The sequence below is a fragment of the Larimichthys crocea genome, chromosome VIII (genome assembly GCF_000972845.2).
Source record: "Larimichthys crocea isolate SSNF chromosome VIII, L_crocea_2.0, whole genome shotgun sequence".
Classification (NCBI taxonomy): domain Eukaryota; kingdom Metazoa; phylum Chordata; class Actinopteri; family Sciaenidae; genus Larimichthys; species Larimichthys crocea.
The window spans coordinates 5,015,548-5,024,770 of record NC_040018.1 but is presented as its reverse complement, the minus strand read 5'-3'; the positions used below and the strand labels follow the sequence as shown (position 1 = coordinate 5,024,770).

The 9,223-nt window shown below is 43.5% G+C and overlaps 1 protein-coding gene across 1 annotated transcript in view; it reads right to left on the bottom strand.

Annotated features, from left to right (window-relative positions):
- ttc17 (tetratricopeptide repeat domain 17) overlaps positions 1 to 9,223 on the bottom strand; it is a 27,320-nt gene that overhangs the window by 9,820 nt on the left and 8,277 nt on the right. Inside the window, exons 2-16 of the mRNA XM_027281318.1 lie at positions 8,492 to 8,581; positions 8,161 to 8,330; positions 7,917 to 8,028; positions 6,845 to 6,976; positions 6,418 to 6,527; positions 6,156 to 6,303; positions 5,823 to 5,962; positions 5,013 to 5,173; positions 4,795 to 4,907; positions 4,504 to 4,656; positions 3,836 to 3,951; positions 3,519 to 3,675; positions 3,329 to 3,397; positions 2,281 to 2,505; positions 919 to 1,231 (exon numbers count right to left, since the gene is read on the bottom strand). Coding sequence (XP_027137119.1) covers positions 919 to 1,231; positions 2,281 to 2,505; positions 3,329 to 3,397; positions 3,519 to 3,675; positions 3,836 to 3,951; positions 4,504 to 4,656; positions 4,795 to 4,907; positions 5,013 to 5,173; positions 5,823 to 5,962; positions 6,156 to 6,303; positions 6,418 to 6,527; positions 6,845 to 6,976; positions 7,917 to 8,028; positions 8,161 to 8,330; positions 8,492 to 8,581 — 2,209 coding nt within the window. The remainder of the gene's footprint in view (positions 1 to 918; positions 1,232 to 2,280; positions 2,506 to 3,328; positions 3,398 to 3,518; positions 3,676 to 3,835; positions 3,952 to 4,503; positions 4,657 to 4,794; positions 4,908 to 5,012; positions 5,174 to 5,822; positions 5,963 to 6,155; positions 6,304 to 6,417; positions 6,528 to 6,844; positions 6,977 to 7,916; positions 8,029 to 8,160; positions 8,331 to 8,491; positions 8,582 to 9,223) is intronic.

Sequence of the window (9,223 nt, the reverse complement as noted above, 5' to 3'; positions counted from 1 at the left end):
AATAAAAATACTGCTGACAAATAGGCCTGCAGCTATCAAATATTTTATATTTGAGTATTCTTTCGAATATTCCATCGATTAATCAAGTAATCGGATAAAATTATTAGCGTAATTTTCTGACTATTGAGCACACCTGAATATAAGCCGCACCAGCTAAATTGAAAAGAAAATACATTTTGTACATATATAGGCTGCACTTGAATATAAGCCGCAGGCTTTTATGTTGTAACATGATATTTACATAGAAAGACGGTACACGGAAGATTTTTTTTTTGTTTTAATTTAATTTTATTAAATTTATTTTCCTTTATTTTCTTTTTAAACTGTGCCTGAAAATCGTCAGTACGGTACCAACACGGCATCAACACGGGATGCCAAGATTTCGTGCAGTAGCTCTATTTCCTTCTTTGACGGAGAGATCGATTGCCTTTAAGTTAAAAGCTGCATCATATGCATTTCTTTATGTGTTTTGCATGATGCGCAAAATGACGCATAATCTTTCCCCACATGTCTGTCTCACTTTTGCGTTTACTGCTAGAGAGCGCTGACCGATGACCGTTGGCCAGTAAAAATCTATAAATTAGCCGCACCGTTGTATAGGCCGTTCAAAGCCGGCAGGGTTCAAAGCCTGTGGAAAAAGTAGCGGGTTATAGTCCGAAAATTACGGTAATAATTTATAATAAAACTAAACTACAAATTTAGAGACAAAATTAAATGTTGGCAGAACAGAAGTGACCATAACCCATAAAACTATCTATACTATGACTACTGTCCTCAATATATGAATCTGTGGCTCTCCATTCTCAGATTAAGTCTTTGCATGTTTGTTAAATATTGTCTTTAACAACCACGAAGAATCTTTCCAAGTTACACTTGCTATAGCTCCCTGACAGTGTCTCCGGATCCCCGAGCTGTATCACAGTTCACATTTTAGTACATCAGGAAGTGTAGTATTACAGTAATACATTATACTTAAGAGAGACTTACGTGGGCAGGGCTGTCGGTGGGAAAGATTGTAAAGGAAAGGGTAGAACTGCAGACAGCGCAGCAGAGGTAGGCTGGCGCGACACTGTTCGCAGCCGGCGAGGGATGAGAAGGAAGAAGAAGAAGAGGAGGAAGGGGAGGAGGAGGAGGAGAGGGCCGTCACCAGGATGTGGCGGAACAAGGCCAGAGCACCTGTCACATTGCCCTGGGCCAGCTGCACGCTCACCAGGCTGAACAGGGTGTGGGGCTGAGGGAGGGAGACAAAACGAAAACGGGGACACGTTAACTGATGGATAACATACGTGAACACTGACTCTCAGCTTTAACAGAATATTATCCTGACTGTCTGTGATGTTTTTTTATATGACTACTCTGTTGCATGTCTGTGTCTGTCTGTCCTGGCAGAGGATCATCACTCCTCTGCTGCTCGTCTATAAGGGAGTTTTTTTTATTTGAATTGAGGGTCAGAGGAAAGAAGGTGTTGTATGTTGTACAGATTGTCCTTGTGGCAGATGATCATAATGGGCTGCATAAATAAAATGATTTGATGAGTACAATCTTAAAAAATACAGGGACAAACAAGTTACATGCTGAAGTTCTTACATATATTCTACCTGTAGTTTCTGGATTGGTATATCATCAACATGTGTGTATGTATGTGTATATATATATATATTGGGTACACTCAAGGTCTAAGGTCTGATTTAACAAGATGTTGGAAATGCTCTCCATCGATTTCGCTCCACGCACTCGTGTTTAAATCTTCCCAAGGTCCTCTTTTATACCTTGGGAAGTCATATCCATGTTCCTGGAACCACCTTGAGATGATGAGTGCTTCGTGACGTGGCACAATGCACGGCCGGAGGGCTCCAGCTGACAAAGGGTACAGTGAGTGGCCATTAAAAAGATTGCACTTAGTCAGCAATGTTTGGGGTATGACGTGGCATTCAAATGTTACTCAATTGGTATTAAGGGCAGGGTATAATACTGTGCCAACCGGTATGGCTGGTAATAGTTTCATAACTACACTTTGCTGCAGATAAAGATAAAGATAAAGTTATGTAACCTTGTGCTGTCCAAAGCAAATACAATTATTTAGCAATTTGGTTTTATTAACAGTCAAGCCAATAACGCCCTCCTTACTCCTTACCGCAGTATTCATTTCAGCCTCCAACTTAATATACATCTTCGGATATTCAACTTTAATGTGGATCTGAGTATTTATGCACTGCTGTTACATGTACCTGATATAGTAGCCTAAACTGTAGACCCAGTCATGCACCAATGTGCCTTTACCTCGGATGCATTGAGAGCCAACGCTTGCTCCAGCAGTGTTTGTGCGTGGGTGGTCAGGCCGTGGTGTAGCAGCAGGTTAGCAGCATTGGTGAGGGACAAGTGGCGGTGGGAAGGCGGGGCTGAGCTCAACACTTGGCGCAGGCACTGCAGGGCATGGCTGCCGTTGCCTTTGGCCCGCCAGAATAGAGCTGCCTCATTGCGGACCTGCCAGGGTGGTGCAGTGTCCTATATATATGCAAACACATTTCTGTTAGCTGTGGAAATGAATGACTTCAGATGGTGATGTCTGAGATGTAAGAAATTCCCTTAACATGACAACAAGTTTAAATGTGTGAGCAATGTGCCTCCGTGAAGGGTAGAGAATGCATCGAACCGATCCTATGTATCAGTGTCGGGTCAGATTCTGACATATTTGGATCGACCGGTATCGGTCAATTAAACTGAGATTCTTTTTACAGTGTTTTGTCCACCTCAGCTTGCTCGTGTTGCACTGGCATCAGATGGCTCAGATGGTCACAAATCTGTTATTCCACCTCTCTCTTTCTCAGAGTACAAAACATTCAGGCTGCAGCTTCTCTTAGCCGGCGCTGACCGTCACATTCGCCAGTTAAAAAATGACAAATGTTGTCGGCGGCAGGTCGTTATCAGCTGGCGCTAATTAATGTTAATTTCCATGAGTAGGTTGACGGCAGGCCAAAATAAAACTTGGATGCTGTCGGGGTTTGTGTGCTCTCTGCAAGCTGGTGTCTGTACTCTGCCAAAGACTGTTTATGAGCTAATGTTAAAAGATGCATGGCTCTGTAACACGGAAGGCTTCTGTAGTCCTAACAACTCCAACAATGTGATGCATCTTCTTTATTTTATGAGTTTGGTTATTCTCACAGTTTCCTGAATGGTACATCTATAATTGAATGTTTCAAACAAATACCATCAGTATTTGTATCAAGTAGCTTGTGCCACATTCTATACATTTAAACTGATGAGCATTTACACTCGGTAGTGAGATGCGCTATTATGATGAGACCGGAGGAGTAAAGAGCTCTCTCACTTTCATAGCTTGAGCTATTCTGGAGCCGATCTGCTCCAGCGTCCATCCTCCGCTGCGTGACAGCAGAATCTGTAGGAAACGCACGGTAACATTAACGGATGGCACTGTCCAACAGAGGAGGTGCACAGGACTTCTGTAAAACGCTATACGTGGTATTCATCTAGTCACACACGTTTAAATAAAGAGATACCTGAGTGGCAGAGGGATCCGGCAGCTCCTTTTCCTCCAGAGGCCAGTCCAGTGAGGCAGGCAGGAGGGCTGGATATGGTTGGGGGACCGGACCACAGTTTGGCAGATCTACTGTCTGAGGAGGACTGTTGCTCCCGTACAGGAGAGTTGCGACTGGGCTGAATGTAAGCAATTAAGACATATTTTTACTCAAGGGTAAGTTAGAATATTTGTTATGATGTGTGCTGCAAGTTGTGATGATCATAACTCAAGTAAGCTGCTGCTATGTACCCACAAACACCCTCACTCCTCAGCCCTCATTCAAGAATGTGTGCTGACCTGAGGCCCTGTGTTTCAGGTGGAAGGTAGTAGGTTGGCAGCAGGTGAGCGGGGGGAATGCTTGGGTACTCGTGGGCACAGTCACTCCTCTGGGGCCACAACATCCTCTGTATGTCCTAAAGTGAAAAACACACTTTCATGTTTGAATATTCATGTCATCAAAACGAAACTGAAACTGTAAAGTGAAACTGTAAATAATTACACAAGCAATTTGGGGATAAAATTAACGACGGCCAACAAAACAGTGGAAAACTATGGCACAGCGGAAAGGGAACATCAGATTTGAGAATATCCGAACGTGCCATTCTGATCAGACATCATGAGTATACAGGTAAGCCAAATAAATATCACCGACCACAGTCTGTCCAGATATTTGTTTTGGCTTGCAATGAGTGAAAGAAATTCAAGTCCAAACAGCTTTTTTCCCACTGTCATCACATTCATATTCAAGACTAAATGAGACCAGGCATTCTTTTCTACAGCAGCATAACTTTGTTTGGCAAGTCCGGTCTGGGGGTCTCTTGAATTTTGTTGAGTGTGCATTAGCGTTGCAGAGACATCATTTGTCCTTTTTGTTTTTAATTTGACAACGTACTCCGCAGTCACTGAGCTGACCTGCAAAATATTTATTCTAACAGAAACTAATTAAAAATGTGGTTCTGTCTTGCCTCGGTGTAATCCTGATGGCCGCCCCAGAGGGCAGCGGCAGGGTCTTGGTCTCCGGACACAGAGGGATGGAGCTCGGGGCTGACCGCCGTCTGGTTTGAGTTGCGCTCGGACACGAGGGCCACGCTGGATGCCACTGACACCTCCTCACCAAACTATGAACAGAGAGAGAGAGAGAGAGAGAAATTCATTTGTTTGTTTCCACTCATAAACGTCCACTGAAAATTCTTTACACACCCTGTCCACCCTCCTTCTTATCTCTGAAGCACTCTGTAATATCTCAAAAGACTCACTTGGACGTATTGGACGTGTTCAAAGAGGTCGCCGCGGTGATAGCGCACAGGCAGGTCAAAAGGGCAGTAGAGGCTGCGCTGCTGCTGACCCAACCGACACATCTGATGGTTCCCTGGAGAACGGATGACACACGTTAATCAGCTGCTGCTCTCTAATCGAGGTACATCTCAGGATTGTTAGTGTGTTTTTTTTTAGCTTTGTGTGTGTGGCATCTCACCAAGTTGGGCTTCCTTGGCCATCTGGGTTTCGTGGATAATGTTGCGGAGGATCTGCTCTTCCTGCAGCAGCTTGTATTTGTCCAGTGCCTCCTGCTGGTGGAGGTAGTGGTCATGCTGCTTCTGGTACTCCTTCAGCTCATTTAGTGTCCGCTGCAGTGATCTAACAAACAAAAAGTCAAATGAGGAAGGGAAATACTGCACGGTGGGCAGAAATGAATAGCGGGGGAAACACTGCTTATTACGCGATCATCCTACAACCACAAGACCCGTGTTAAAGCCTCGGTGTCTGCAAAAACAATCCACTCGGTATTCATGAGAAAAACCAACTCTCTGCCAAATATGGACACTTTTCTTTTACTTAGATAGTGCCCTGTGGACGGGTGGAAGTGCAAGGGAAATTTCCCTACAGGGAAAAATATTTTGGTCTTATTGCAATCATTAAAAATCCCCTGCATATACTTAATGATACTTTTACATTTCCCTTGGAATCCACTGTGCTTCTTCGTGAAATCCTAAACCAAGCAATGCTCATTCACACAGACAAATATGCTGGGAGGTCTGAGGTACTCTAAACTGCTTACCAGCTCATTATAAAGGAAAGTTCATATTGAAAATATGTCATTTTTTCAAGCCATGTTTTAAACTGAACTGTGATAAGGAAGAGAAAACAGGAAAACCTAACCCCAGATCAGAAGTGTGGCACTAATTTGTTGCTGTTGAAATGTCTGTAAATGTCCTGATATCGCAGTGAACATCTCAGGTCACAGATATTTGGATTCTGTTTGCAGTATGTAGGAGTGCTTGTCTACCTGTGCTGAGCTTCCAGGCGCTGCTCCAGCTTTTGCTGACAGAGCACGGCATGTTTCCTCCTCAGGGCCTGCTCGAAGCCCGGTTGGGCCTGCAGTGCCTGCTCGTAACACAGCACGGAGTGGTTGTATTCCCCAAGCATCTAATCAAACAAGAGATAGAGGAGGAGACAAACACGCCGTGGATATAGCAAAAGGTCAAACGCTGATATGTTTCATGCTAGAATAAAAAAAGGAAGGAAAATAACTAAACAGAAGCTGTGGCAGTTATGTTGTGAAACGCCACAGTCCATGGTTAACCACATGATAAGTCTGTTCTCTCTCTCTGTGACTTACAGCGTAAATGTTGCCTAAGGTGTAGTGGCTGGTGAACAGGTCCGAGGTAAGGTCCAGGGCGGCATGGGCGAGAATAGCAGCATCTGCGGAGAAATGGGCGCGGTGCAGGATGTTGGCCATGTTGACCAAGGCTACATCCTTCTGCTGCCTACACACACACACACACACACACACACACACACACACACAATGTGAGAACGTAAACACCAGTGAGCAGACTTGTGCAATAAATGAGTATACAATTACGGCGGCCTTACGGTACCTCGGGGAAAAATGCAGCGCGCGCACCACGCAGTCCACTGCCTTCTGGGGCTCGTTCTTCATGCGCCAGTAAAAAGACGCCATGTTGTACAGCACCCAGGACGTCGAGTTCTGGAACACACGAGCATCACGTATGCATCACGTATGCTTTAACCGTTAAGCCTTACTCACACACCTAATTGGCCTGCGTTGCAGATAGTCTGGATGTGTCTGGGCTTGTTGTGCTGACATTGCTTCAACATTTTGGCGTCATTAAACTGCCTTAAAGACTACACAGATTTTTGGATCTCGACTGTATATGTATACACAAACTAAATCCTACAAAAGCAGCTCTGATATTATATTCAATGTTTACAATGTTTAAAAAAAAAGGCTGACTATTATACAAACATCCCAGGCTTTGAAGTCGGCCTTGGATGAGACCGTACCCTCAGTAACCCTTGATGGATGCGGTGGCCGGCCTCGTCGACACTGCGACCCAGCCTGTGAGACAAGGAACTGAAGATGGGATCCTCCTTAGAAAGCAGCGGGGAGGTCAGGTTCGCTCTCTCCTGCACACCCTGCAGCAGACAGAAAAGGAAGAGAGATTTACTTGTAATCTCTGCATGTGATCAGTCAAACACAAAAGGCTACGTCTCTATTGTGTACATAGTGAGTCATGCACATGTTAAAGTGTTTTTAGAACTAGAAGAACAAGCACATGAACTCCCAAAGCGCACAGCTGTAATGCCTCTGCAGCAACATATATAACACCCACTGGATATATCGTGGACCGATCCGAGTTTTCCACTCTGACTGTAACAAAAACATCAACTTTACATATGGGTACTTGCCCACAGAAACAGCACTGCCCTTTAATAATTATCCAAGGGCCTCATTTATAAAACTGTTGTTGGACATGAATGTAACCTCGAGATAAATTCAAGTTGTTATCAACTTCCAGATTGCACAGTGCAAAGGCTCACAGAATATAAATGTCTTGACATCTTGCGCAGTGATAAATGTACGTTTAAATATCACGCCATCAAACATACAAACGGTGAGAAAAAAAACAGCTTCACTCAAGAGCCGTGAGAGGAGAATCGTTGGAAGTCGTTCTCTCATTAGCGCCGGGTTATCGGGATGTAATTCATCGACACGCAGCTGCCTCCACCCGAGGCCTTCAGACTGCATTTCCCATTAGGCTCTTGGGATCATTCCTGAGATAATTACAATACTCACCACTGCGTTTTATTTATTGAGTGTGGGCTGGGCCGCAAAGTCTTTGTCAAAATATAGTCGGGCGATCTCTCGTAAAGATAAAAGAGCTTTTGCAGCATGACGACTAGAAAAAAAAAGTCTAGACACAGATGTCATCTCGACCTGTGACTGCTTTACCTGTGAGTCTACACATTCTCTTCTGCATGTCTGGTCTTAAATTATTCCAAAAAATTGAGACTGTACACAAAGCAGTGCTGTAAAAGAGCATGCCAGCTTCTAAAGACTTTGGCCTCTACTTACCCTGAGATGCTGGAAAGCGTGGATACTATAAGGTAGCTCAAACACTTTCGCACAGTCAGGTTTTTCTAGCTCCGGGGGCATGGCTGCCCGGGAATCCACATAGTTTTCAGGGCTGCGGGAGACGAGGAGAAAAAAAAGGACAAAATTTCATCCTAAATCATAAAGGAGACAGGCTCAAAGGTGATTATTCTTATCAAACCATACCTCCGTGATTTGGCTATGTGAGGGTTTAAACGGTGCTTACGTGATGTCTTTGCTTTCCAGGGAGATATAAGTGCCGTCATACAGGTCCAGGTCTCCCAGGGGTACCTTAGCCATGACACAGTCTGGATCCTCTTTGTAGTGTCTCTGCTCCAGCCCCGTGTCTCTGTCCTCATTCTCCTCGATATGAATCTTCTGTGCCACTAGCTGCTTCTATTCGACGAGAAAAAACCCAAGGACAAACATATCAAGCGAGGACTGGCGAGCACAAGAAATGTCAGAAGAATCAGAACTCTTTTTCTGCACATACCAACACAGTTGACAACATATTTACACATGACAGTATCAAACCCAGTGAAAGCACACACACACACCTCCAGCTTCTTGAGGTAGTTGACGCGGGTATCTTGCCTCATGAAGATCACAACGTCATGTGGATGCTTCAGATTCAAAGGTGAGTGAACCTGAAAAACCAAAAACACGTCAGGTCAGGTCCATTTCATTTATACCTTGCAGTTATTAGTTATATCATGATCAATTACTTTTGCAATATTTCTTACACTATGGTCACTTTGCATTACAATACTCTTTTTATATATCATGCACTTTTATCCTCAGTACTTGTCTGTTTTGAAGGTTGATTATTTTTCGTGTTTATTGTGTAGGTTATAGATATTTCTGTCTGTTTATTGTGTTTTTTTTGTTGCCTTTTCTACTTTTTTCTAACTCTGTAGTGTATGCTACACTTTCCTCTGCTGCTGTAACGAGTACATTTCCTCATGGTGGGATGAATAAAGTATATCTAATCTAAATCTAATCATGCATGATGCAGGAAAGACTGTGCCTTCACCAGACAAGGCTCACATGTCCCAGGAATGGTTGGACCAAAGAAGAGTTCCCAGCTCCATTTTTTTGTTTTTTGTTTTTGTTAGGAAATTTCTTGTTTAGGATTACCTGACTGTTACTTTTTTTATTTTATTTGATGTGATATTGTATATTGGGAAATTAAAGAAGAAGAGTGCTACAATTTGGCATACAGTTTTGTACTTTTACATAAATTGTACAACATTAGTTAGTGATGGTGTTACTATAATATTATAAATAAT